The sequence below is a fragment of the Epinephelus fuscoguttatus genome, linkage group LG7 (genome assembly GCF_011397635.1).
Source record: "Epinephelus fuscoguttatus linkage group LG7, E.fuscoguttatus.final_Chr_v1".
In the NCBI taxonomy this organism is placed as follows: Eukaryota; Metazoa; Chordata; class Actinopteri; order Perciformes; family Serranidae; genus Epinephelus; species Epinephelus fuscoguttatus.
In genome coordinates this window covers 36,151,709-36,167,892 of record NC_064758.1, presented here as the reverse complement: position 1 = coordinate 36,167,892, position 16,184 = coordinate 36,151,709, and the positions used below count along the sequence as shown (strand labels likewise).

Genomic DNA, 16,184 nt, shown 5'->3' with positions numbered 1-16,184 from the left:
AAATTACTTGAGTAAATGCACTGCATTTTACTACTGAAGTTGACACAGGTGACATCCCAGCTCTATAAAACAAATATCTTTTTTTATTTCCTGGTGACATCAGTGTTTATGGGGTTATCCTTATGTTAATAGTGGGCTATAATGAAAACTAATACAGCAGGTACACACTTTATTGATCTGTTTATTGGGACAGTGTACAACATGCTTCTTAAAAATAAAGAGTAATAAAGAGTTTAGTATTATTAATCGCAGTTGCAGTGAACACTCCTTAAGCAGAGGAAGCACCGGTGTGTTTGAAGTGAAGAGGTTTAAATCGTACCTTAACCTGGGTGGCTGTGATTGGCTGATCCTGCTCCAATCATTAGCTGCTGCTCCGACCCTTCCGTACATTCACACATTGTGATTTAGCGCACACATAGCGGAACACGGTAAGTGTCCTGTGAAGCTTTACCCGTGTTTAAAATTAGCAATTTCACAGCCAATTATCCCGCTTGTGACTTAATTAGTTTAATGATAAGCCTGTTAACACTTTATTGTCTCCGGAGAGACACTAAAACGACTTCCGGCTCCAGTGTAGCGAAATAATTCTTGTGAGTGAGATAGCTTTAGCTTACAAGCTAGATGTCTGGATTGAGTAGCTAACGTCAGCTAATGACTAACTAACGAGTTGACGATACAAACAAGGTTTGTGGTTCAAGTAGTTAAATGTCCGACTGTGCCTCAGTCGCTTTTAGATATACATTTGTTTACTCGCATGTTAACAGAAACTCAGCTAGCGTCTGAAAACTTAAACGTTAGCGAGATTAAATCAAAAACGAGATCTGAGAGTTCAGCTTGATGCTAACTGGCTAGCTAACTTTAGCTAACGGTGTTAGCTTAACAGTTGAGTTAACGGTCAGGCGACTTAAAATGGAGTTTAATATTTGTCAGAGAAGAAGTAACGTTAAACTGTGAGCTCGGCTTTTATCTCTGCCAAGTCAACATTAGTTAGCGCAGTGTTTGTGCTGCACAGCTCGCCGTACCTTTTTTCCAGGCTAACACCCAGTAACGATAGCTAACGTTTACCAAATGCTGCTAGCTGAATGCTAACGTCTGAGTAGTCGTAATCACGCTACTTTTTCGGTGTCGACTCTGTCTTCTCAAACTTCACTTTAAATTTACATTAAAGTTATGTTGACGCATTAATACTGCCGACTGTGGCTGATCATTTTAAACGGTGTTTACGGTCACAGTCCGTTGCATTGGGAAACTAATAGCCACACCCTTCCTCTCGAAACCAGCTACGCTTTAAGTTGTCACGAAAATAAGTTCATAGTTGTTTAATAGTTTAAATCCCAGGACAGCAATACTCGCTTAATGTTGAAAGTCGTGGTTGTACAATTTAAGACTTTATAAAAGTTTAATCAAATCAGAAGTGTGTTTGTGCTAAGTTAAAACCCATTTGCCCCCTTCTGGCTCTGACACATGATACAAGGTTGAGTTGAGCTGAGGGGTAGTTTGAGTAAGTTGGTTCTGTTAGCCATAAAAATATAAAACAATCCTCCGTCTTTTACAATGATTGTTTTAGACAGGCTTATAGTTTTTACTGTCTGTGTGTTCATCAGCAACAGGTTTCTCAAGGAATACAATTTGTTATGTAACATGTGACAACTCACCTCCTGACTTCATCCAGCACTTAAATTAGCAGCCAGAAGTCTTCCTTTAAAAACATCGTCAGCATTATTACAGTTTGATTGAGCCAGCATTGCACAGCAGATGATTAATTGCCTGTTTTTACAGTGTACTTTGGTGTTAATGTTGCTTGTCAGGATGTTTTTCTTACATTTTCTTGTTTATCTGCCTTTATGAACATGTAAGCAAAACTTTGAGTTGTGTAATAAATCAATCTGGTTTCATCCAGACCAGTGACGTGAATGTAAATACTTCAATATTTGTTTTAATTCAGGGCCAGCTTCCTGTCTAAACAGTTTGGTGTAGCCTAGTTTTCTGGCTCCCAACCGACGCTCAGCACCTGTCCGCTGACATCAGTGCACCTGAGGATCTGCCGGCGCCCCCCTCCCCAGATGTAGAGGGAGTTGTCATCTGCAGCAGCCGTGTACACAGTAGGTTAGACTGTCCTCTCAGCATGAATGTGCTTTCTGTTTCACTGCACAGATTTTGTGCAAAGTACTCTTTTGTGTGAGGCATTGTCCATTTGTAAATTGGGCGAGATGTTTACATTTTAGTACTCGATCAGGAATGTGGGATAAAGTGTTTATTGGCTGTTTGCAACAAGGAGGCACTCTCACTAGAAGGCCAGCAAAAATGTATGAGTAGGTTTGGTGAAGGTTGTCAGCTCAAGTGTTTGATACTTGAAATGTTTGAGCCCAGGCTCATATCTAATCAGGGGAAGGCTTAGGTTTCTTATCTGATGTCACAGCTTTGAGTTTTGTGACACCCACGTAAATTTACATTTTAAACAGTGAGTGGTTTCCGTACACTTTATAGGCGTATAGATGCATCAGGCACACATTGGCGTCACCCCTAGGTGCGCCCCCCTCGCCCTGGTGATAATCTCAGTACTGTGGTCATGCGTGCATCCTCTGATCTCCATTTTCTGTTTGTATGGTGTACTTGAGTAGAGGAGGGTCATTACAATGGCTCTTTGTAGAGTGCCTCGTGTGCCTGTCTCACACTGTGGGTTTCTGGTGGTGCTTCATACGTCGTAGTTAGAATTGCAAATGCCGGTCGAGTGTGACAGAGTGGTTTTTGTATTGTTTGTCTCAACGTTTGACAAATGTCCCACAGACCTAGGATGATAGGGGATTCAAAGAGGTTTGTAAATGAGATTTTAGTGTGTATCACCCCCTCTTTGACATTTGTACATCAAATGAAGATTACATTTGCATTTCAGAATAGCATTTAAAGCATAAAAAAACACTACTTTAAAAGTTTTCACCACATGTGCCCATGTACATGTGTGCACGATATTGTTATGTGATTAATTTCTGTCCCAGATATTATGCATGTAATTCTGTTTGTGTTGTTTTTTGCTGCTCAGTTTCTTTGAACTTCATCTTAAAGTTAGAATTTATTTAAGATTTTAAGTTCACCTCAAGATAAAAAAAAAACTCCTCATTCAGTCAAATCCATCAAAGTACACAGCAAATTAAGCAGATCTACTCAAGTTTTCTCTGAAACAGTCTGACATGTTGCATATGAAACCCACAACAATAAAAGGTTTGATAATCAGAGATAGGGTTGTGACTTTTCCAGCGTTCACAGTCACAAATCTTCAACATTCACAAGACAACAAAGCATGAAAATTAAATTAAGTTGTTGGTGGAAAATGACACCACAGAATAAAAACCTTATGTACTACTCAAGGGCTTAATGATACATCACTGTTAATGTTAGATTTTTCCACTTTTTATTCACAAAATGAATAAAAATCAAAGAAAAAAGGTCCGTCTTCATGTTAAACATTTTCATGCCTGTGACAGTTCCTCTGAGTGTTAATATTTTCTAGGCCACATATGCTGTCTAAACTGTGTCAGCCTGATGGAGTTGATGATGGGTCATTTTCCTTGGCCTTTCTTCTCCATATTGTAATGAGATTAGGTTATTTGCAGCGCTGGGACTTTTATCCACTGGCTCTTACACTGACATTTTCAGGATCTATTGCACTTGTCCAAGTCCTCGTCTCCACATTACATGTTGTAGGTCAGATGTTGCAAGTTTTTACTAAAACGGCATTTAATTATTCTCTGATGCCAGTGCTATTGCTGGTTCAAACACTGGTCTGAATCTCTGGAGTTACTGTAAGGAGCATGTCTCTGATTTACTTCAGCTTGTCTTGATTTTATTTTTATTTTTGAGGGCGACGCCCCCGTCGTCATGACAGCTGAAGTCCCATGGTAGTGGGTGGGAAAGAGAGCTCATTTTTTGGCAGAGGAACAGCGTTTTAATGTGCTGATGTCAGTGGTGATTTTTCATTGTTGTAGACACTGTACTGAAAGGGTGTTTACTCTGAAATCAGCTTAATCGATTGCTTCACTACTTCAGTTACTGTACATGGCGAGCAGTGTTGAAGTTTCTGGTTTTGGTTAGCAAAAAAGTCTTTGGCTGCAAACAGAACCAGCTTCAGCTTTATTGGCCAAGTATGTGTAATCCTACAATGAATTTTATGTCTTTCGTTGTACTTTAAGGCTGCAACTACTGATAATGCCCATTATCGATTAATCTACTGATTATTTTCACAATTAATCAATTAGGGCTGCCCTCTAATAGTTGAAATTTCAAATCATCAGTTGTGAGACCATTCAGTCAAATGAGATTCTTCAAGGCGAGCAGTAGTTTGTTGGGTTTTTATTTTCGTCAGTGAGCAGTGTACTTCTGGGTACATTTTGGTCCCCAGTAGTAGCTGCAGAAATAGCGCTCCCCACGTTCATGGTGCTCTCTGGGGTCCTTACACTATGTCATGTCGTCTTGTCCACTCGGTGAAGATGTCTGCAACAGCTACAGGCAGCTGTAGATCCATACCCAGGGTGAGTCTGAGTGAAATGAAGGCAGCGATCCAGAGGACGAGAGGCTTTGCCCAGTCAGGCTCTGAGATGTTATCCTCTGCTTTCTGCTAAGAAGTGGTGATTTTACAGCTCACATCAACTTAATACGATACAGTCTCTGCCTTTGGTTTGATATCTAGTATCGGCAAAATGTTGATGCTCACTTGTGCTGAACCGCTGAAAATCTGGCAGTTCAATAAAGTGTTGCACGATAGTCTATATGAGGAAAAAAGGAACAAATAGGCGGATATTCATATTGAACAGCCGAAGCTGATTAGAAAATTCTGAGTTGGGTACAGTTAATCGTTTAGTCTGTCAAGAGGATTGACTGACTGGCGATTAATTTTCTTACCATGGACTTATCAATTAACCGACGAATCTTTGCAGCTCTAATGTAATTAGACATAGTGCCAAGAACACTTTACAGGAAGATAGAAAAACACATACAGCTAAAAACAAGACAAGCAGAACAACTACTGATACAAATAAAAAAGTGTAGATAGAAGTGTGTTTATATATAGATTTATATGAAAAGCAACAGTTTCTTGAAAAGAGAATAGATTTCCATGAGTTGTTTTTTGTGTTGTTGACGGTCTAAAAATGCTGTTAGGACGATTCAAATACTTTTGTAATATATAAATTCTTGGCGTGGCACAAATTAATTTCAGTTAGGTTATTGAAATTAGTCTGAATGATAGTTTCCTTTGGACAGAATAATTTGGAAAGCTTGTTTGGATTCAGCTGAGCTGGCTGTTTACCTGTTACTATAAAAGACACAAAGATCCTCTGTCTCACTTTCTCATCCTGTCCTTTCACAGACCCTTGTGCTGTCCAGTGAAGTTGCCCACAATGCGTGAGTACAAGCTCGTGGTGCTGGGATCAGGAGGCGTGGGAAAATCAGCACTGGTGAGTGATGGCTGGTGCAGCACAGACGACTGAGTCAATATCTTTATTACACTTTTGTAGTAAAACAGTGTTATTGACATAACTATAATGCAACTTATAATAAGTTAGGATGCTTTCAAAGAGAAAGAAATCTATATTGTATAAAAGTGTGGATGGATTCTCAGCGCTACATTAACCGCATTGTGGTACAAGGCTTTATTCTTCTGGTAATGTATTCTGGGATGTAATATTTCAAAAGGCCACAATAAATAAAAGGGACTAGGAGGCATAAAGAACGGCTGAGTCATGGGCTGTGCCGCCTGTGGAATATAAATTATCCTTGTTAAGAAATTAAACTGGCTTCTAGTCAGAGATGAATGTGGATGATGAATCATAATATTTGAAATGTGTTTTTATATTTTTAGTGAATAGAACTGGATGAAGTAATTCAAACAGTGTGCTAGTGTTTGATTAATAATGATGCCTTCCTTTGCTTCATTTGTCCATTTCAGACAGTCCAATTTGTGCAAGGCATTTTTGTGGAGAAGTACGACCCCACAATAGAAGACTCCTACAGAAAGGTAAGTTCAGAAACACACATCAGACATTTCACTTGACCTCAGTGCAGCTCAGCGACTGGCTGTTCAAATGCCTCCACTTGTCTTATAAAAAATATTTGTTTTTCTCCAACAGCAAGTCGAGGTCGACGGGCAGCAATGTATGCTTGAAATCCTGGACACAGCCGGAACAGTAAGTCAAGTCAGACATCAGATGCATGAGTCCTTCAAGATAAATGTAAACAGGCTGCTGACGGCTTCTCGTCTCTGTTATTGATCTGTAGGAACAGTTCACGGCTATGAGGGACCTGTACATGAAGAATGGCCAAGGTTTTGCTTTGGTGTACTCCATCACAGCGCAGTCGACATTTAACGACCTACAGGACCTCCGGGAACAGATCCTGCGAGTAAAAGACACAGAGGACGTGAGTGTTACCCTCTTTTAAAACGTTATCATTTTTATTTTCATGTGTCTTTTCTCATTTCACACTTACTGATGTTCTAATCAATGACGTAAGTAATTTTTAACAGGAATTTTTAATATGGTGACATGATAGTATCACCTTGAAGTACTATTGCTACTCTTAGGGGCTCTGACACCAGCCTGATGGTTGGATGGTGGTCAACGTTGGGCCATCTGTAAGCATCTCGCGCCCTAGTTTTTGCGGTGTGTCCTGTACCACTGGCACTGGTCAGTCCTTGTCTGCATTTTTGGCTGATTCAGTATGTCGACTCAGCGTCAGAGACGGTGGAGCCCGTTGGTGAATGAAATCACTCTGATTAGCAGTTCAGCTCAGTGCACAAGAAGAGAAACAGAAGTGAGCAGAGCAAACAAGTGGCGGAAGTCAAGCAGTCCTGAGATAAGATTATTTTTTTGCCATAGAACTATTTAACAGAAATGCTCTGTAATAGTTTGTGTTATTGTTCACTAGCGCACAGTAAATATCTGTTGTTCTTTCAACATAAGGTTGTGTTGTTAATGTCCTGACCACCTAACTAGCGGAGAATTATTTTCTGTGAAACAGGCGCAGAACACACGTGGTAGTTAGCTGTTGGCTGTAGTCTTTGCAGTGTGTTCAAGTGCAACTTTTGGCCAAGACACAGCCAATTTGAGACAACATTAGTTCTTTTGTGTCTGTTTTGTGTGTTGGGGCATTTAAATGCTACTGCTTTCATTGGCAATGGGTTTTTAAAAATGTATTAGTTAAATATAAAATATAAAGATTAATCAGTAAAAATTAACATATTTTATATTTTTTTTATGTGATTTTGCACATTGGCTCTGTCCTGTGTAAACTGTGTATATCTAAAAATATTTTGATTATTTTCATTTTGGAATAATCTGCAGATTCTTTTTGATGAATTATTTTGTTAGTACAATATCAGAAACAAACAGTTAAAGAATAAATACCCATCATAATTTCTTCCAGCAAGATAAGGTTATAATGTGATGGACTGCCACAAATAAATCAGTGTGTGGGAAACATTGAGATTTATATTTATTTATAATTTCTTTATTGCAATTTCTTAAGACAAAGAAACTCCTTAGTGTTTCTCCCCAGATTTTGAAACGTTTCTCCTCAGAGTGTGGAGCTTTTCTCCTCAGAGCGTGGAGCCTTTCTCCTCAGAGCGTGGAGCCTTTCTCCTCGGAGCATGGAGCCTTTCTCCTCAGTGATGACCTTTAGTTGGTGTCTTCTGTATAATCTGCCTGTGTCACCTCTGAGGCTCATCACTCCCTCATTAGACTGGGCTCTGTGGGAGAGAGGGCAGAGCGAGTGGGGGGGGGGGCGCAGGAACTTAGTGACAGGGTGGAAATGTCAGAGCTGTTGCTGGATGCTATCTGCCACTTTCAGTCTAGGTCTCTTCATCTCCAGATTTAGAGAGAGGATGTGCAGCATGCTGAGTGTGTGTTTTATTTATTCATAGCAGGTTGCTTGATTGGTCATGTGTCTTCATTAAAGGCTCACTCAACATTTCCCCTGTGCATCTACTGTATATAAGATCATGAAACAAGTGAATCATTCATATGTGCCTGTGTAAAAATGAAAATGCTGTACGATGTAAGGTTTCGCTTTGCAGCTTAAACCTTTAACATTTCTGTTGATCAATCAGGTTCCAATGATCCTTGTGGGAAACAAATGTGACCTGGAGGACGAGCGTGTGGTTGGCAAGGAGCAGGGTCAGAATCTGGCCCGTCAGTGGAACAACTGTGCCTTTTTAGAGACTTCAGCTAAATCAAAGATCAACGTTAATGAGGTCAGTATTATTACTCTACTACAACTATACTACAGTACTTACTATGTATGACATCTGTTAATCCTTTGGTCTATAATGTGTCGGGAAATAATAAAAATGCCACATCAAAGTATCCCAAAGTCCAAGGTGACAAATCTCTTTTTCTTGTTCAACCATCAATCCTAAACCCGCAGATACTGAGTTTACTTTAATATAAGACGAGGAAAAATGAAATATTGACATTTGAGACGCTAACGATTAGAGGTCGACTGATTTATTGGTTTGGCAGAATAATCAGCGTCGATAGGATGTATTTACAAACTACCATTATCTGTGGCCGGTCACAACGCAACTTCCACCACTCACTCAGAAACATACATCACCGGCCAGAGCTGTAGAAGGGAGGGTTGTGTTAAATGATCAGTGGGTACAGCTCTAGAGAAAGTAACTTCCTGCTGCCGTGTGAGTTTGTCCTAGTGTATTGTTACTCACTTTAACATGCATTTATGTGATTTTTTTTTTTTGGACTGGATTGCAATAGCTATAGGGCTATAGTGGAAGTCTGTGAGTTCATGGCTGAATGAAGGCCGCCACTTCCTGTTTCAGACTAAAAGCCCTTATTTCAAATGAAAGCTCTCTGGGGATTTGATGTAGTCAGGTATTTTGAGTGAAATAACTCCACTGTGAAGTATCGTGTTACAAATTACCTTTGAATCATTTCAGCCCTGTCAATTATCAATTAGAAAATACTCTAAAATAATTGAAATGCATATTTAAAAAACAAGTAACCCAAAAAGGGCCCATCTCTGATCACTATTTTACATGGAGGCTCCTTACATAAAGTCGTGATAATGCCATTGTGTACCTGAGAATCTCAAGTTGACTTTGAGAGAAATTATGAGCTCAAAAAGTAAAAGTCACGCCCACCTAGATTTTTTTTATGGTTACTTGTTATGTTGATGTTCAGTTCCAGATTGATATATTTATTTAGGTATTTATTACTTTGACTTAGATATTCAGTTCAATTATCCTGTTTCTAATAAAGTCAAGATTGTTCATTTCCTACACTGTCAATTTTTTCTGCGTGTGTGAATATTGGTTGATTAATCGGCTATCAGCTTTTCCCGGTTCCTAACTATAGTTATTATATTTGCCTTTAAAAAATCCACTATCAGTCAGCTCTGCTAAAAACAGGGACTGTGGTCCTTTTTTGGTCTTTAAAAATGACTGAAAATTATTTATCAATGGCGGATGTGAAGTTAACATCACGTCGTGTTAATTGTTTCGTATACGGTTTCCATCTTGAAATTATACTCTGTATTACCTGTGCCTGCTGCATTGGTCAAGCAACAGCATTTGAACAAACCACTCATGATAAACAACATAGATCCATATGATTTGGCAGCCCAGAGCTGGACTACAGACCCTGATGCACTACCTCCTCGTTTGACTGAATGCACACACTTTGCTAAAAGAGATAACAGAGCAAGTACCTCAAACATGGAGCGTCAATCCCACGCAGCGTCACATTCCTTCACATTCTCTATAATCAATTAATATAATGTGACAGTAATATCCACCCACCCCCTGCATCCCCTTTAATATCTGCACCACATTTTGTATTTCAAATTTACAGTGTAGTATCTTATCTTCTGTTTTATATATATTTTTTGTTGTATATATTGTAATTTTGATATTTATTATGTCAAGTACTGGAGGGGACAGCACAGTGTTAGGCTGCACAATGTAGAGATACTGTATGCTGAGTATGTGACAAATTAAAAAAAAAAAAAAAAACAATAGTTGCAGACACATTTTCAGGTGATTAATTGATCCATCAATCAAATAATTGTAACAGTGTTATGGCCTACTCATGCATTTCTGCTTGAACAGTGTCAGTAAAATTACATCAAATTTGTACTTTTTCAAGGTATGTATTGTCAAGAAATATCCCATTGACTTTGTTGTTTACTCAGAGCTGCCAGCCCTTCACATTTCCTTTAATATCGTCTACTTCCATTTTATGAGAAAATGGCTAAAATGGCATCAGTGACTTTTAAAATATTACATCTGTGATCACTAAAGCAATATTGAGACCATCGATCTTTCTCATGTCGTAGATTTTCTATGATCTGGTGAGACAGATCAACAGAAAAACGCCGATGGAAAAGAAGAAGACAAAAAAGAAGTCGAGTTGCACACTGCTCTAAAATGCCCTCCCACAGCAGCTCCAGGCCAGGTGAGTGGGTGTTGAGTCTAAATTTATTCCAGACGAGCAGGGCTGCTAACTGAGCTCTGGATTGTCACTTTAGAGGTATAATGCAGTAATCAAAGTAATTTCATTAACAGGGACCTGTAATGTTTTTCTGTATTTTAGAGGGGGGGTACACAGAGTATTTCAGTCAGACAGAGGGTGAATACAGGTGTTCCAGCACAGACAGTATGAGGAAAATAAAGTGTTTTTTTTTTAAACATTAAATTAAACCCATGAGCATAATATGTCCTCTTTAATTTTAATGGTATGCAAACATGTGTTGCAGTAACAGGATAAACTCAGCAAATGAGGTTGAAGCATCACTGATGTGTTGTTACATTATGACTCATAAAGCATCTCTGTGGGTTAAAGATTAAACCCTTTGTATTACCCCTTTGCCTCATATTGCCATCAGTTACACCACCCTCCTTTTTTTTTTAAATGAACTGATAAAAGGAAGTTTTTTTTGTTTTTAAATGGAAACCTGGATTTAATGTCGAGTGTCAGCCAAACCTGAAACCTAAATGTGTGAAGACTCACATCAGGGCGTCACCTTTTCATTTTGATCAAAGATGATTTAAAATGTTTTATGCATGTGTATCAAGTTCTAAGTCTTTCATGGATGTTGGGGCTCCACCTGCTGTTTGAGCGTTGTACTTCAATGTGACAGGGTTGCTGCATGTTGTGGCCCATTTTTTACAAATACTTTACCATAGTAGACGCTACCATTTCCATGCCTTTCGTGTGTGTTTTCCTTGGTTTGTAAATGTAAATCATTGGTTTACAGTCCTCACTCTGATATCAGCTCCTAGAGACTGACTCTTAACAAAGCATGCTCATGTGTTTTTAGATTTTTAGAATTTGTGGTAATCCATCACAGGAATCATTATGTCTCCTTTTATTGATGTTTAAAGTCCTGTTCCGCAGGATGTGTATTACCTGGGGATCTCATGTGATTTGTTATGACTGCAAATATGCCATGTCTGTGATTTGAAGTAAAAAATTCCACCGCAATTTATCTACCTCACTTTTGCCGAACACAGAGGTCATGTGAAAATTTTAGTCCCATGCGAATCGGCATCTGTGTGACTTGGGCTCATATTTAGGTTTGTCATTTTCTCCACACCTCTTTTCTGCTTCTTTACTGTTCAAGAGTTACAGAGGCTGCATTGGCAATTATAAAAGTTTTGACAGCATTTTGGGTGCAGGAGGCACATGTCATTACACAGCATGGAGTCCCATTCGCAGAAAGTCTTGAAAGGCGATGAAATGGATGACAGTTGACAATGTGTGGCAGAAGCATTTCTGTTTGTTTAACCCACATTTAAAAGAAAAAAAGGAGGTTAACGCTGTACATCACTGCTTGTGGTGCCTTGTGGTGTTGCTGTGCGGTGTAGAGAGGAGTTAGAAATGACTTGGCACATCTTGGTCTGGGAACAGTGTCAGTAAATTCAAGTAAAATACAGACTTTACATCCTGTGCAAAAACGCTGCACAAAACACAGACATGGGGGATTTATTTGAGAAGTCATCATGACAGTATTCATTGTGATTCTGAACCATGATTCAAGGCTCACTATTTTAAAAGCCCATCTTCAACAATAGTCAGGTGCCTGTACTATTGTTTCTTTTGTTCATACTGGGCATTAAAAAGCCCTTCCTAATGTGCTTATAGTGGAAGTGATGGGGAACAGAATCCACACTCCTTGTGGTTATCTTCCAAACTTTCAGTCTTGTAGCACAAAAATCCCCCTTTTGGTTACCATGCCTCCTCTGCAGCTCAGCAACAAGCACCCAAACACTGTCCATGTAAACAGAAAGAGGGACTTTTGTACTAAAATGTCTCTAACTTTGGAAGATAACCACTTGATTTGTCTAACTCAGACGGCTTATGCATTAAAGCTTCAGATAAGCACAGAACAAAGACTGCTGATTTTGTCCCCATCACATTTTAGGTGCATTAGAAAGGGACATTTTAATGGTTAGTGAGAATGGGAGGAATGAAGCTAGCAAATCTTGCTTTAGGGTTTATACGGGACTTGATACTATTGTGTTAAGATAGACAAAAGGTGAACCTTTCTTTTTAATTTGTATTACGGGAATAAACATGCAGATATCTGTATGTAATACTGGTCGTCCACTTTTAAAAATCCATGCTCTCGTACCCTTCTTTATGACCTGAGAGAGAACATGATATGTTCAGTGAGTTTGTCCGTACTGAAATCCTAAAACCAGTTCACTCTCTAAGCAGCAGTCTCAAACTTCAGGCCTGGTGTCCAGATCCAGCCCATAAACAGGTCCCCCATGCTTTGAGTATTTCTCGTTACATCTGGCACACATCGGTTTTTACCCACCCTTTTATTTTAGAGCAATAATTTTCCAGCAAGGCTGCAACATTGGGGCATAAAAATTGTCTTTTTATTTCACATTTAACATTTAGTAAGCTGAAACAAAAACACTTGGACCAGTAGCCGTCTGATTTACTGTGGCACACTTGGCACTAAAACCTCTCTGTCTAAACCTGAAAAATGGACTATCTAATGCAAGGCTGGCTTTAAAAGAGGTGGACAATGGGCTTGCCGTGGTAGGTGGTGTTACTGGTGTTATGCAGATTCGGGCGTGCACCAATTACATTACTTGCCCGCTGCCCTAATCATTGTGACACCAGCCGAGTCGCAGCAGTGACAGAAGTCGGATTTCGCTTATCACATAAGGAGAGTAAGTAACGTTAGAGTTGGCTGACAACAGGGGGAGAGAATTTGATGTCAAAGTGTAAAGCAAAAGCACAAATAAGCGTGTTAGTTTTGATAAGCAGTCATCAGAAATGTGGATAAAATGACTAAGTGAGCAAAGATAAATAATGGAGCAGCTAGAAGAGTCTGGTAGGTTCAGGAAATGACATTACTGTAATGCAGCTTTTAAAATGAGGAAAAGACAACTCTTACGATATCATGATATAGCAGGCAGCTGTTCCAGCACTAAATTAGTAAATACTAATACAATAAAATAGACATCAATAAAATACAATAAAACCGGGGCGTCGGTAGCGTAGTGGATAGTACCGGCGCCCCATGTACAGAGGTGATGACTTGCTGCAGCGGTCGCAGGTTCGACTCTGGCTTGCGACCATTTCTGCATGTCAACCCCCGCCCTCTCTCTCACCCCCTTTCACTCTGTCCTATACAATAAAGGCAAAAAAGCCCAAAAAATAATCTTTAAAAAAAAAGAATACAATAAAACCCTAACTATCCGACTATTAATCCTTCATTTAGTCAGCAAGGTCCCACTGAGATACAGGATCTCTTCTGTCAGGGAGTCCTGGTCAGGACAGCAGTTCAATCAGTTACAACAGTAAAAACAACAACAAGACTGTCACGTATTAGAACACATACAACACATTAATCAACACAAAGGAAAACAGTAAGAGAAAAAGGGGTACACAGGCCAAACCAATGACGTGCAGACACAATCCACCTAGGCTAAAGTATTTGTAATCAAATCACAGGTCCCCTGCTGTGCTCTTTTTACCATCTTTTCATAAGAAACCTTTTAAAATCAACCAGTCTTTGTCTTTGTGCAGCACTTTGCATCTAGCTCTTTGATTGGCTATTTTTTATATAATAGTGTCTTTTAGCAGATACATTATTCTCTGTTTCCTGCCCAAGGACGACAGAAGAAAATTGGCTCATAGCTAACTCTGGTGCAGCTAAGAAGCTGTGCACTGTTCCTGTTAGACAAATAAAATAAAGACTGCAGCAACATGTTTCCTTCAAGGCAGCTTTTCAAAGACCTTTAAAAATGTTCATGTCCTTCATGATGTTGAGTATGTACTGACATTATTTTCTTCTTGCTTGCAGAAACGTGTAATGATTAACTGTTTCCCAGTGGATCGTGCCAGCATTCCAAGTCCTCTCCAGAGCATTTTGAAAAAGGCCGACAGAGATACTTCACCACTCGCAAAATGGCAGGAGATGGCACATACTCTCAAAGATACTCTTCTCTGCTTTTTACTGGCCAAGAAATCCACCTTTTTTGTATTGTCAGCCTGATGACAACTTTTTGTTCTTTGTTTTTTTTTCTTCTTCGAGGTGTCTTTCTTTTGGAATTATCAGTGTAAAAGAAGAGACCGTGGGTTTAAATCCATATATGGGAACTAAAATGTTTTATTAAAGTAACATCAATCTTTTGGCATATTGTGACAATACGTTTGCAAAAGAAACCATGTGAAATGTTGGCCTTCTCATACATTTCTGCACTAACAGTGTCAACAAAGATGCATCATTGTCCATAAGTTACTCGCTCCTACTTACAAGGATGTGTATTGATAACATCTTTTCCTAAGTGACTTTGTTTTTTATCGAGAGCTGCAAGCCTTCCATATTTCCCATAATATATTCTACTTCCATTTTTGCATAATAAAGCTAAGGAAATTAGTATTTTATAGACTGATGGGGGAAAATGGTGCGTTCTGATTTGTGTCTTGAGGCTGAAAATATATTGTACTAAACCAACTCTAATATTGCTGTCACAGATGATTTTCCAGCTTTTATGAATGATTAAATTTTAGTACATTTTCATTATTTTTGTCTTGATGTTTTGTCTTATTGTGTGTTTTTGTCATCGTTTGATGAATAGAAATCTACAAATGTGCAGTTTTTTTGGAGCTGAAGCTAAAGTATGGCCAACCACTTTAATGGTTTTATAAATCATGTGTTTTCTCCACAGCACACAGCAGCTGAAGTTAGTAAAGTATTGCTCAGGACTCACAGCAGTACGAGGATCGATACCTCCAGGAGAGCCTCGACAAGCTGAAGTTTAACTGTAGTGTTTTCCTGTTGACAGAAATGACAGCCTAAGCCCCAATTCACCAGAGTTTTAGCTGAGGAGTTGACCCAGCTGACCTGCAGTAGTGGAGGTTGGAGCCAAGAGAGGAAGGAGCAGAGAAAGAGGAAGGAGCAGAGGTGGAGGCAGCAAAAGCAGAATAGAAACTGTGATCAGATGTTGGGCTTGAGGCAAGCGAAGGCAGAAGAGGCTCACTCAGCTGATCCACCTCAGACTGATGGTGAGACACAAAGGCCTCTTTAAGATGACACAACTCTTCGCTGCAGATTAACCTCGTGATAACGTGACTGGATGTATAAAGTTTTAAACCACAGCACTCCAGTGCACGTGATGCCTTTCTGATTCTGGGCCTTCAACTAAGCAGTGATGGAAAGTAACCAAGTACATTCACTCAAGTACAGTTTTAAGGTGCTAGTATTTAAAGGGACAGTTCATCCCAAATTTAAAAAAAGTTTTTCCTCTTACCTGTAGCGCTATTTATCAGTCTAGATTGTTTTGGTGTGGAGTGCAGACTTTTGGGAGACATTGTCTGTAGAGGTGTCTGCCTTCTCTCTAATATAATGGAACTAGATGTCACTCAGCTTGTGGTGCTCAAAGCGCCGAAAAACTACATTTGAAAAACTCAACAGCAATGTCTCTTTGCAGAAATCATGACCTGGTTACTCAAGATAATCCACAGACCTTGTTGTGAGCAGTTTCATGTAGGAACTATTTCTTTTTTCTGAATTACACTTGCCAACATTATCACTGTGCAGAAGGAAGCGTGCATCTACTGCTAGCTCACCCAGCACCACTGACCTAGCTAACATTACAGCTCAGACAGGGAGGACATCATTAATGTTTACATGCCATGTGGTCATGAGAACAG

General features: G+C 39.4%; 1 protein-coding gene across 2 annotated transcripts; it reads left to right on the top strand.

Moving 5' to 3' along the window:
- Positions 1-365: 365 nt before the first annotated feature.
- Positions 366-15,054, top strand: LOC125891517 (ras-related protein Rap-1A). Of its 2 annotated transcripts, none has more exons than XM_049580866.1 (9): positions 366-428; positions 1,946-2,102; positions 5,363-5,450; positions 5,942-6,010; positions 6,123-6,179; positions 6,271-6,411; positions 8,099-8,242; positions 10,342-10,460; positions 14,332-15,054. In XM_049580866.1, the coding sequence occupies exons 3-8, from the start codon at positions 5,394-5,396 to the stop codon at positions 10,429-10,431; spliced, it is 558 nt and encodes a 185-aa protein (XP_049436823.1). In that variant the 5' UTR covers positions 366-428; positions 1,946-2,102; positions 5,363-5,393; the 3' UTR covers positions 10,432-10,460; positions 14,332-15,054. The 2 variants fall into 2 exon arrangements, with proteins under 2 accessions (XP_049436823.1, XP_049436824.1); XM_049580867.1 differs by having other exon boundaries at positions 1,946-2,106.
- Positions 15,055-16,184: the final 1,130 nt, after the last annotated feature.